Raw genomic sequence first — 13,273 nt, forward strand, 5'->3', positions numbered from 1 at the left:
TTACWTATAAGTCATGTGTCATTTAAAATCATCATTTGTGTGTGACACCCAGAACTACTGAAAGCTTATACATCTGAAAAGCAGTGGTCAGGGCAGGSGGGAATTCTGGTAAGTGTTCTACTTATAAAGCCGTAGTTTTCTTCAGTTTTTTGCAGGAACAGATCTGTGAGAATCATACAGTACCCTTCTGTCAYTAGACAGTCACTTGCTATGGGATAAAATTCACCTCTATGAAGAGAACTGATGCAGAGACAGAGACGATGAGTCACTCAGCTCCCTATTTTCAGAAAACACAGCTGTGGTGCTGAGGCACTGAAATGAGGGTCAGATGTTCACCAGCGCTGAAGCTGAACCAGCTCCCTTAGTTAAACTAGTAGCTAGTAAYTAATTTTACTAGTAAACTAGTAAAATTTTCTGGAGAGTTGCAGAGTTCTTCTGAAAAATTAGTCACCTACTCAAGCAGTTTCCTGGATCYGGAAGACTAACTTATTCTGAAATATGAAATGGGACTTAAATTACATCCATTGCAGAAGAGAAAAAAAGAACAGAGATTTTGAAAAATATTACACAGCCTGAAATCAACTCCAGAAATGGGCTAAATGTTATTTCTGAGAAGCACTTACCTCTGTTCTGGTTTGCAAAGGGYATTAGATAGGCACGTCATTACGGTCAGACAGTATAAACTAGAGTTGAACCTGACATAGACAGTTCCAAACTAAACTCAGATTTAGTGTCCTTAGTTCATCTCAAAACAGCCATCTGCAAAACAGCCTCCTAAAGCAATGTTAAATGGAYTCACAAGTTGTCCAGTATGTCACTACTCAGTGTTTTCCTGAATTTTACCGTATAACAATCTGAGAGCTCAGTTCTTTACTCACCACAACTGATACCAGTTCCAGAAACATCATCAGTGCAAGAACAGGTGTAGTTTCCTTCTGTATTTGTGCAGGTTATATTCTCTCCACAGACGTGGGACCCCATCTTGCACTCATCAATATCTGTCACCCAAACAGTCTGCAGTTAGAAGAATGAAATGCCTCAGAGCATCAGTTAAAATGGGCAGCAGTAGCAGCATTATGGTCTCCTAGCAGTGGAAGAAATGTAARCAGAGCACCCCTCTGCAAATTTTTCTTGGTAGAAAGTAGAACAGAAAAGCAACCAGTATGATGTCTAAATCAAGTAATCATATTCTCCGCAGCCTCTCAGCACATGCTACACTGCTGAAGTAGTGCTCCACAAGAAAAAGGAAGGAAAAGCTTTCCCACAAAATATAATGGGTACAGAAGAGTTGAAGAGAATATTGTTTGCACTAGATGTACAGCACTATGAGTTGGCATTCTTTCACTGAGAAAGCAGAAGGGCTACCCATCTGGTCCTGCCTAGACAAGAAGTGCAGATAGAAGGAAAGGGTCCAGAAACCTGCAGGTTTATCTAGTTTGTACAGACACTTAAATGAAGTAATCCTCTGAATCACTATAAAGAGGAATCCCTAATTACATATAACAAGAGTTTTCAGGCCTAGTTTGCTCAGTCTGTTAGGCTCATAAATACCAAAAAGGAGGTATACATGTTGGCTTCCTTCATCTCTCTCACTTCATACTGTATATCCTCACCCTGCCTCCACATCTTTTCCAGCACAGCCCATAGAGGCAACTCCAGCCAGGTCAGCACTCACCCTTACGGGGCTGGCACGTGTACTGTGCCTTGCCATGAGCAAATACTTATGCGCACACACACACTGCCCCCCCCAGTAAAGTAGGAGTTAGGAATTTTGAAATGGTTTATGCACCACAGTTTGGGAGCCTCTGATTTATTTTATGAGCTGTCAATAGAATATATGCACTAGATTTACTGTGGGGAAACAAAGACACAAATCTACTATCTCAATTTGTGCGAAACTCTCGCTAAAATCATTGGGATTTTTTCTACAGTAAAATTAATAGGATCTGACCCAAAGCAGTAAAGAAAATTCAAAGTAGTTTTAAAAGTAAAAACACAAGAACAAAACCATTGAAACATATTCCAAGAAATGTGATTTCAACAAAACAACCTGGATTCTTCTTGCAATATTTTTAGATGAACTGGTAGATTTGGGGACACTGTTAAAAGCATGCAGGCATCTAAAACCAAAGTAGAGAATCCTGCTCTGACTCTTTACAGTACATTTCAACTCACCCAATTAAAAACTAGTTTCAGTTTTGTTTAGCTCGTGACAAGATCTTACCATTTATAAAATACTGTGAAAACATATCTGACCATACCCTCAGCTTAAAGACTGCAGRCAGAGAATGGATTGCTCTTCAATAGTAGTGTTAGTTTCCGTAGTCATTCTAGCTGAGCAACTATACTACAGGCTGTGAGAGCCCTGAGCTGTCCAGGGACATACACCTCCGATGGAACCTGGATAGCAAGAGAAGGTTGCCACTACTGTCCGTGCTCCCTAACATCCCCAAGGTCATGAGCCCTGACCTATACAAGCAGAATGCTTTCTCAAACCCTCTGCCTCCAATACTTCCCACATCCTGCCCATATTGATAATATCACTCTTAATTATTTAGTTTTCCTTCTCTGTGCTGAAGAACTAAATTTCAGTAAAGACTATGTAAGAAATGGGTCATATTTAATGGGATTTGAATTAAACTATAAAGGAGAATGGGGGGRAAAAAAAGGTGGACAAATGAGAAGCCAAGACTCTTGTAAAGCTCTGAACAAACTGTGTGCTACTTGCATACTGGAAGGGGGAGGGGGGAAYGGAAGCTTCCTGTTCCTTCATATTTACTCATAAAAGAGATTTAAAAATTAAGACTAATGAACTAAAGAGCATAAAGGCATTAGAACTGGATGGAAGAGTCAGTGGGCTTGATTATTAACGTGACTAAATGCACTCAAGTTGCAAGTGTCAGCTCACTGAACCTCATGCCTATTAAACCAGCCTGGAATTATTTGATGAGTATTATGACACACTCAATACCTACTTTTCTTTATATTCGTGGCAACGATTTCCAATAAACTTGTACTGGTTCCCCCTCATTTCCCTCCTCCCCTTCACTTTTCCTCTGTCTCTTGCTATAGCTACCAGAAGAGTACAAACAACGAGGGGAAGCCTCCACTAACAATTASAGGCTTTGAATATTGATCAGTTGCTAAGGTTGCCACACTTCAAACAGGAAGGAAAGAATGAAAAAGGAGAAAATGATATATGCCAACTGTCTGGGGGGAGACACCCAGCCCACTGTTAGTATGCATGCCCCTATCACATTTTTCAAAAAGAGACAGAACAGATCATTAGGGACATTTGATAACTCTGCAGTTTGATGCAGAGTTAGCCTATATCATTAGACACGTCTCTTATTCATTCTGTCACTGCCTGTCAAACACATCACAACCTTCACATATTCCCTTACCATAACAACGGAGTCCATCTCCAGTGTATCCCTCCAGACACTTACAGACATAGCCTCCTTCAGTATTGATACAGCCTGACACATTTCGATTACAGCGGTCCATATTTACAGCACACTCATCGACATCTGCAAGAAAAAACAAGCAGCAGGGACACATTGGTCATGAAGCCATTAGGTAAACTGCTAAAAAGAAATGTCTGTGTCATGAATTTTCCTCAGACTACACTGTTACTTGTCATTTGCGCTTCTGAAGTGAAGGGCTTTGTGCTTATTTCTGGCCTGAAATTCAACCAGAATGTTCTAAAGAGCTTAAGAAAGTCAGATACTAAATACTTTCATATCAGAAGTCTTTATGTTCCACAAATACCACTTGCTTCAAAAAAATCTCTAGTTGAGAGGGTATGATCCTACTCAAAATTCGCCTTATATCCTGATCATCTTAAACCCTACTTAGAGAGAAACATCATGTTGAGAAAGAACACACAAGCTTAAGAAAAAGATATCACAGCTCACCTACTCTCCCTACCATTTTTTTTCCTTTAGGTAGGAAACAACAAAAATTCCTGTGAGTCTTCGTGCTTTGCCAAAGGGTAAATTATTTTGTTTCTAATGCCTTCCTGTCTTGGCCTTTGTGAAAGAATAAAGTGCTTCTACCGACATTTTATGCAAGTCCAAAAACTGGTTTTAAAGACCACTCTGAGCAATGTATTGTCTGATCCTTAGTCACTTTCTTGTGCCAGAAAGAAACAGGAACAGTCTTTTATATAAACATTACATTGGGAATATTAACCTTTAAGAGATTCCTCAGTACATAATTCTAAATTATATATGAATTATCATGTCATATCTGAGCTTTTATAATTAGACAGTTTTTTCAAATAAATACTTTATGCTTGTATTCCTATTATTTCCTTTATTTCTTATTAAGAGGATTAACACTCTTGRCTCAGGAGAAAATAAGGCATGTGATAATTAGCAATTTCATCTCACATGCCCTCTGCTCATCATCCTTCTCAAAACAAGCAATTTCACTGACCTTTCTGTGAGAGCTCATGCAGCACCTCTGCCAATATGAGAAAAGATATATTTTTTTCCTGATCATAATTCCACAGTTTTCTAAAAGGCTGTATTAATGTTTTTATTACCATAGCACGATTTGCCCTTCCTCGTAAACCCTTTCAAACATTGGCACGCAGCTCCATCTTCCAGCAAAACACACTGTGCATTGACATCGCATTCTAATGCAGCGCAGTCGTCTTGGTCTATACCATAAACAAAACCAAAACCACTAAACACATTTGAACYGACCAAAGGAAGTAGTGTATTAAAAAAAAGAAAACAATAGAATATAAGGTCAAAGTTCAAAACATAGCTCTCCACAGTTAATGGTGACAAGCCAACATAGTCACGAGGGCTGTCATCTTTGTCTAGATGCAGTTGAAGCACTGAGTAATATTGGGATTTCTGAATATTGTAAGAAAAACCTGCAGTGTGATTTTTGACCTAGTGTCATTGAACATATGTAGAATTCAATAGTTTTACTTGCCATTGTGTTCAGAAGTACGTAACATACTTGCCAAAACTAAGGGAGAGAGGAACTTTTCACAAGCTGTCCCAAGTCACAAATGTTTGTTCTTTAGACCTGGATAATACTATCAAGTTTTGTTGGCGTAGCATGGGAACATGAAGACAAACAAACATAAGATCAGTTCTACCTGATATAATTAGACAGATTCAGCTTGTTTTAAGAGATTTAGCATAGATCATGAATGCCACAAGACTTCACATTGAGCCTTTCTTCCTCTAAAGCCCGTGATTTCTTTCTTTTCTATAAACCAGCTCAGATCCTCACATTAAGTAGAAGGCAGTAAATCATCAGACTCTACCTGATATCATGATTTCAGCCATCAAYAAAACATTGATTTGCTGCTTTCCCCCACTTTCAATATCCTTGAATGTTGCACTACTTTGTGTGCTCTGGAGCAAGGTCCCCAGTGTGGGCGGTGGCACTGCCTCCTTATGCACAAAGACATTGCCTGAAAATGACAAGCAAAAGGTAACACAGATTGTTTAAATCTACTGAACTGATGTCTTGATTTTCTATCACTCACCTCTACTTTCTGAAAATCACAATGGTTTCCTTCTAAAATAAAAATCATTTCACTTCCAGACTGGCCTACTTCTGTTCCACTATTAAAACCACTCACTGGTGGATTTTCTCAAATATAATGGGCAAAGAATGCAACTTGTTGCCCATAATATTTATCAGCATTGCARATATCTCTTTTACAGCTAGTATGTCAAGGGTAAAATGACAATGCAACAGTCCCAGGACAATATCCCAGTTTTTCTCATGGGAGATTTGTTCTACTTGCCTCTCATGAAAGCGTTAATCCTCCAGAAGGCAGTAGCATGTTCAGATAAGAACCAACATACCAGCTGTTTGATCACTGGTGGGAGAGAGAGGTGGACAGCAGTGGTAGTACTGCCATTTGTGAGGCTAGGGGTGTGTTGTCAGAACACAGAAATAAAAGAACAAAAGGAGATGGAAAGATGGTTTCATTCTGATCCATCTCAAGAGGAAGRGTAAACTATTTTCCACTCTCACATAGGTACTAGCACTTTGTAAAATGTTCTGTTGCTCTTCCTGTAATATATAGATACAGAGAACCATAAATTACTATACACCTGGACCGTATCATGTCAATTAGCTTAATATTTTACTAGTGAAGCTTGTGATGTTTCTTATAAGAGCCAGAAATTGTCCTAATCACAATATCATCATCAAAGATACAGAAGTAACACTATTCGTACATGAGTAAATTGTGTCAGAGTTTAAATAATTCAGTCTCCTTGGGAGAAAGAAAAAGAGAAGGTAAGCAGGAGTGTGAAAATAAGAAAATGCTATAAAGGCAAATACATATTATTTTAATTCTTCTGATAAACTATCATTAATTATGTAGAGCAAGGTGAATATTTTCCAAAGTTATTTGTCAGGATCCTTAAGGTTTTGGGGGATCTTTTTTAGAACTATAAGATCATACCTGCTATCGTGTTAGAAGCATTCAGTGCACGACAGGTTTTTCCATCTTGAGTTTTTCTAAATCCTCGATGGCACAAACAACTGGCAACTCCAAAACTGTTTTCACAGATCTGATCACAGCCTCCATTCTCATAAAGGCAAGGATTTGCCCCTAATATAGAAAGATGACAGGGGCAACTTAGTAAACGGCAAGTTTGTTGCTTCCTCAATCAACATCTCCTCTTGGCTGTAACAGAGTTGGATTAATTGGAAAACAGTAAGAACTGACAAAGACTCTAATGTCCATTTTGCTAACAACAGACRTGTACACTAAAGCATTGGTATTATTGCCTAGCCTCTGGCAGGAAAGCAGTTTTGCATACTCTCTGTCAAATTAATGTATCACTTCAGTTTTATTTCCTTTATTATCTCTCCTGTAATATTTGGAGTCATAATTTTACCTTAGGGAATATTACAAGGGGTAGGGAAGCTGTGATTTGTCTTCTCTCAGCCACAGCATATTGAGTTTCCTGAGGTTTTTTTTCTTGCTCTCAGGTAGACTGCTCCCAACAAAAAAAAACTAATAAATCTTACAAAATCTTTCTTCATGTCATTTGTTACTATTTGTGCCTGAGGGGTTGATAATAATAAATTCAGTTATATAAGAATTACAAGACTGTGATAGCTTTGTGGCAATTGATCAGCAATTGATCTATTCTTGGGCATAACCACAAAAATGCAGATCTGTCAGTAGCCCTGGGATGAACATGCCCAGACTCTCTGAGTAGAAGACATCCTCTCATGTAAATACAACAGAATATAAACATAAATTACAACGGAGTAACAGACTTCCAGTGCTTTCAGTGAACATTAGTCTGACTATGCAAGTCTTCTAGAGTCTGTTTCTGAGAGGAATAAAGTCTCCCCAAGGACATCTATTCTATTAACATCAGCAAATATCAAGAGGAGGCTGGAAGGGAATGACTGCTTAATTTTTGCAATATACCTGGTTTTGCCAGAGGATGAACTACAACCATTGATGAGGGTCTCAGCATGCTGCCTCGAAGACGTACCCTGTTTTGGCCTGTCTTCTTGTCCACCCTCATTAGTGATGGCCTAGCCCAGTCAGAAAACCAAAGGTGATCCTCAAACACTGTTACATCAAAGGGATGGCCTACAAAGAAATAAGACTTCTCATCTCCAGATCTTTAGAAGAGACACAAGAAACCATATAAACAAAATCAGTATCTGCACATACACATCCTTCTATCAAGTTGCACAGACATAGCCACTCCACTTTGATATCTTGGGGATGGGTAAGTGCCCATGGAAGATAGGCCACAGGCACTTGTTATTCATGCTCTGAGCTGAGGAGACGATGACACTTGCCAGGCTCATTTCAATCTCCAGGCTGCTGGTGAACCAGATCAGCCCATACAACGCTCCTACCTCGGGACATCACCTTTTCCTGAATTAGCTTTCAGGATAGGCCTTTCAGAAGTTGAGTGCCTCCTTTCTCTGCCAGTAAATGGCCTGGCACAGAGCTGCTGAGGTATGTGGGCGCTTTTGCAGTCCTCATATAACAGAAGGGAGAGAAGCTCAAGGCATGACTCATCTGCATAAATTGCTGGCACAGGGCAGCTTGGGAGCTACAGATCCTGTAGCAACTGACTTATAGCAAGACCCCAGTGCCAGTATGTGGTCTCCGCAAGTGCAGTATTACACACAAGTGCAATACAATGGTCCACATGTACATACAAATGCATACAGATWTTCATTAGCCCATTCATCACAGTGTGAAATTCAAGAGGGGAATTCATWTTCCACACTTCAGCCAACTACAGTCAGCCAGCTAGCAAATAGTAGACACAAACCATAGGATGCAGCAGATCACCCAGGAAGCTTCCTATGTTTTAACTGACAGTGAGAACACAGACACCAGCTTAGACCAGACACCTTACAGTTATATGGCTAACAGCAGGTGAGAGAAATCCCATCTCATGTTCAGAATACAGTAGTTTTTCCTTGGTTGAAGAATAACATCTGCACTAAAAGATTTCAGATCCCTGGTTTGACTCAAAAGAGAAGCTCAGCAATTCAGAATCCAAGGACACTTCCATATATAAGAATAGGCATACTTATAGATAAACACATCTGCAGAATAACTGATTCTTTTTAATGTCACTGTCACGATAGAAATGTTCATTTGTCGATAGTCCAAATAAGACCATGCATTCTTTGTATACAGTTAGAAATCTCCTGCTTCCAAGATAGCCTAGAGGCAAGTTTTTTGCAGTGGAAGTTAAGAACATTTACTGTTCTTCCATGGATATACGGCTGTTCTCAGAGTGTGTGCTTCCTGGCTAAAGCAGGTTTGCTTACCCACAGTCCAAATATGCAYCTCATTTTGCAATACTGCAGTCTGAGCTCCTCTGAGAGGCATGTCTTGTAGTCACACAATTTGTGCTCTGTTTTTTTATTATTGGATGTAGACCTCATTTAGACAGAGATTTTTAACTATAGTTATCAAAGAGAGATTCCAAAATGTATTAGTTAAAAAAAAAAAAAAAAAGTCAAACAAGTAAGCAAACAAAACAGCAACAGATAAACTATAACCCTGGAGAAAGAGTATGTGCTGATATGTTATCTTAAATACATACCACAATTAAACTGAAAGAACACTCCTACCTAAGAAAAGTTCTAAGACATTATTTAAGTGTTCTTGAGTGTTAAGGCTAAGAGCATATTTCTATTGTATTAGCATACCACCAGTTCCACTGAACTGTGTTTAATCACTGGGACTGGTTCTTAGCTCTTCTTTCCGTGAAATTTGAGCAGTTTTTCCAAGATCTAGATACTGWCTCTGTCCAAACATTGATTCATGATTTTAGGATCTTTAGCTTGCACTGTCAACAAACAACAGCCCTCCCACCCTTACCAGCAGTTCTCTAACCTATTCACTTTAAAATACACTACGTATTAAAAATAAGTGCAAAGTGATCAGTGGAGACAGTGGTTGAAAAGTGGTCTATCCTGAATCACACGTAAGCAGAATCTTTCTACAGCAGTTCAAAAAACAACCCATTGCACAAAGCGTAGATGTGCTGTTACTGCCTTGGGCAGGGCTTACAGGCTGTTTATCTGCAGCTTAAAATGGAATTAATAGCAGTGCAGGAGAACACCTTACCCATCTTGCATGCAGCTGTGCTGAACGAGTTCCCAGTACAGGGCCACTAGAGGGAGCCACTATTACAAAAATTCAGGTTACAGCAGCCTAAGCAGGAAAGATGCAGTCTTCCCTTCCTCCAGGGTAAAATCATRGAAATAATCATAGAATGGTAAGGTTGGAAGGGACCTCGGGAGATCATCTAGTCCAACCCCCAGCATAGCCCACATGGGGATTGAACCCACAACCTTGGCATTAGCAGCACCACACTCGAACCAACTGAGCTAAACCTGCCCCTGTAGAATTCTTGTCTCAATAATGACATTAACAAAAAATTAGGATTTCATGCTTCTCTGCCACTCTAAATTCACATTCCTACTGGTTTGCATCCTGCTCTGTTCTTTCCATACCCTTATTTCCTCTTTCCCCAACTTCAAACATCCATCTAACTGTCCCAAGCCTACCCCTCCTTTCCCCTACCCTTTGTTTCTCCTGTGCTTCTAACTCTCCTTCGCTGTTTTTTCCTCATAAGACATTATCCTGTTCACTGTGGAGAAACAAGTGAAAATTTCAAGAGACTTCAAGGTCCTCCTTTGCAGATCAGTTGCAAGGTGGAGTGTATAGCAGAACATCTGCAACAGGAGAAAGGAGAGGAATTCTGCCAAGACACTCTACTCTGTACTTTTGATGTCTTACAGACTGAAGAGCACTTCTTGCTCCAAGGTCTCAGCCTGCAGACAAGTGGGAGGGCATCTGGCATAGAAGAACAGCAGCAGCTTATCAGAGTAACACTGAAGTTTCTACCCAGGGTAGCTTAGGTACTGACATAGGCCGAGAGTTCTCATTCTGCCCATGCTTTGCCTGTATACCTCCAAGCCAAATCTGGTCCCTGGAGAAGTATCATGAACAGAAAGCATTGTCTTCTCCAGTAAGTAATTTGCCACATAGGAGATTCTGAAAAATGCAGTTTACTTCAAATGTGTTACAGCATCAGTCTAACACTTCTATTCTCTTACTCCAGAACAATGTAATTATATGTCAAACAACAGCAATCTCAGCAATAAGAGCTACCAGCTTCTTTCATTAATTGTTTTTCCATTCAGTATCTGTTATGTATTTAGAATCTTCCCAGTGTTCAACACAGTGCAGATTCTTCGCTCAAAGACCTTAACAATCAAGATTGTTTCTCTTCCAGCTTGCATCTATATAACTTCACTGCCATAATAAACACAGCAAAATTTGAATTAAACTAAGCAACCATGCATGGAACAAGCAAAACATGTTTTTAACTTTTAACTTGTATTCACTTTTCTGATGAAGGCAGAGAAGTTCTCTGTGCAATGTGAAGTGGCTAATAAGTAAAAAACAGAGAATATCTAAAGGTGTTTTGCTAAAATAAATAAATAAAACTTCAACTAGAGTGAGAGGATGAAGGACAAAGTGATCCCATTAGCCTCAACAGAGTTGCATGGGATATGCACATAGCCACTGGTCCATAATTCACATGCACAGTCACATATGCACATACACCAAGCAGCAGTAGATGATTATCAAACCCGAAGCCTCACCTACATCATTCTGTGCAAGAATTCGACGGTCAGAACCATCCAGATTTGCGCTCTCAATAACCGACTGTTTAGCATCGCACCAGTATAACTTGTCAGCTAAGTAGTCAAGAGCTATTCCACTGGGCCACACCAGACCAGTGCTGGCTATAACCTGACGATCAACACCRTCTAGTGAAGAGCTGTCAATTCGGGGATTGACCCCCATGTCAGTCCAGAATAACCTCCTTTAGAAAAAAAAAATAGAGGAAGTCATCAAGTAAACATTTGTCCTCCACTCTGTGGAGTTCCTTCAAAGCAGAAAGATCAGATCAGAGTAACACAGGCCTGAAGCACATAAGAAAAAGTACAACACATCAAGCAAATAYGTATTGGCTGCTGATCTTTAAAACCTGTCAGAATAGTCCAGATCATTACACTGTATGTTTATTGTCACAAAACCTGTGAAAAACAACTCCCACTTCTGCTACTTGCCAAGTCTTCATACCCGCTTTTTGTATTTCCCACACCACTGATGATAGCAGCACAGCAAACCAAGACAACAGAAGGCTTGGTGCATTAACCAGCCATTCTGCTAAACAGAGGGGTAACAATGTGCAAATGGAACCAGAACTTCCCACTGCCCAGGGAAAGCAAGCCAGAGTCCTGYTATTTTGTCATTAAAAAAAATGAACCAGTAACAGGCCCAACATCTTTTTTTATTATTATTATTATTTAATAAAATCATTATTCTGAAGGGTCTTACTTTAGAGTCCTGACTGTTATGCACTGAATGCTTAGAGTTTTTCAAAGAACAGATAGTGCAAGACAGCAACTCAAAACACAGATAGCCAGAATCACAAATTACTTCTGACACTTGGACTCTAGTCTTTCCAGCATTAGCTGCCTCTGCCAGGTTTACTGAGATAACCCACAGATTCACTTAGCTTTACTTGAACAGTTTTGCTGTAGTCAGTGAAGGGCCCAGTATTCTCAATAGTCTTGCAAGAGCCTCAAATTCCTCTTCAGTAGTGACTTTATTACTATGGACATAGCTATAATATCTGTTGTGTAATAAGACAGGTTTTAGTCTCATTTCATTCTCTTTCTCCCCTTATAGCCTTTGCTTCAAGATGGACAAGCTATCTATCTCTACTGATAATTCAAATAAATTATCCCCCTGAACATAGCTATCCTTAAAGGTTTTCCTGTAAAACATCTCTCACGTTCCATCTCTACTGAAAGACCTTTTATGTCCAGAGTGAAGCTAACAAGATACCCTCTCCAATTTGGTTTCACTTGCCAATACTTAGTTATAGCAGTATCCAAGCATCAAGATAATTCAATAGAAGAATTCTGCATCCCTTCAAAACCATCCTACCGGATGTACCTCCAGTACTAAAGTACATTGACTGGTATCTTTCGARGTTTGCCCGAAATTTCAGAATTTCATCAGTAGATAAGAGCCAAGGTATGTTTAAATCAACTTTTCCTCAGAGACTGAAACATGATCAAAAAAGTCCTTTGTAAGCACCACTGATTAAAAGTGACTGCACCTTCTTCACACCAATATATGCAGAACTATGTAAGTAATCTTTCTGTTTGTTAGTATGGTGCTTACAATAGTCAGAGTGACTTCAGTTGCTTGTGGTTTTTTTAGTTTAAAATGTACACAATATCCTTAATGCTTCTGGTATTTTTCTGGTATTACCTATATGAGGAAATGAATATGTCCTACAACCTTCCCTGACTCATAATGGCAACCCAGACATAAAAGGCTGCAGTTTACATAACTCTGCTGAGCAACCACTATGCTAACAAGAGGCCAATGCTTTTCTTGTCTGCCAGAAGGGCAAGGCTGGCATGCTCATCGGTTTTTTTAAATCTTCCGCAATTATTCCACAATTAGTTGTATTTATCATTTCTTACTTAGCAAATGGGTGAATGACAATCCCTCGGGGCTGGGAGATATCTTCCCAGATGATCATTTTTCTTTGCATTCCATCCGTATTACTCCTCTCAATGCATGCTTTCCTGCAACACACATGACACTGTTACCTTTTTAATTACCCTCTTTAGCAGAACATTCTAAGTACTTACATTGCTTTAACACAAAACTGTAATATATAACTAAGKA

General features: G+C 39.4%; 1 protein-coding gene across 1 annotated transcript in view; it reads right to left on the bottom strand.

Moving 5' to 3' along the window:
- Positions 1-13,273, bottom strand: part of EGF (epidermal growth factor) — a 61,596-nt gene that overhangs the window by 15,361 nt on the left and 32,962 nt on the right. The window contains exons 13-20 of the mRNA XM_085309271.1: positions 13,066-13,170; positions 11,161-11,384; positions 7,433-7,600; positions 6,449-6,598; positions 5,291-5,440; positions 4,550-4,666; positions 3,405-3,530; positions 879-998 (exon numbers count right to left, since the gene is read on the bottom strand). Of these exons, the coding sequence (XP_085165397.1) occupies positions 879-998; positions 3,405-3,530; positions 4,550-4,666; positions 5,291-5,440; positions 6,449-6,598; positions 7,433-7,600; positions 11,161-11,384; positions 13,066-13,170 (1,160 nt within the window). The remainder of the gene's footprint in view (positions 1-878; positions 999-3,404; positions 3,531-4,549; positions 4,667-5,290; positions 5,441-6,448; positions 6,599-7,432; positions 7,601-11,160; positions 11,385-13,065; positions 13,171-13,273) is intronic.

The sequence above is a fragment of the Rhea americana genome, unplaced genomic scaffold, assembly GCF_003343005.1.
Source record: "Rhea americana isolate MKP2758 unplaced genomic scaffold, rheAme1 scaffold_106, whole genome shotgun sequence".
NCBI lineage: Eukaryota > Metazoa > Chordata > Aves > Rheiformes > Rheidae > Rhea > Rhea americana.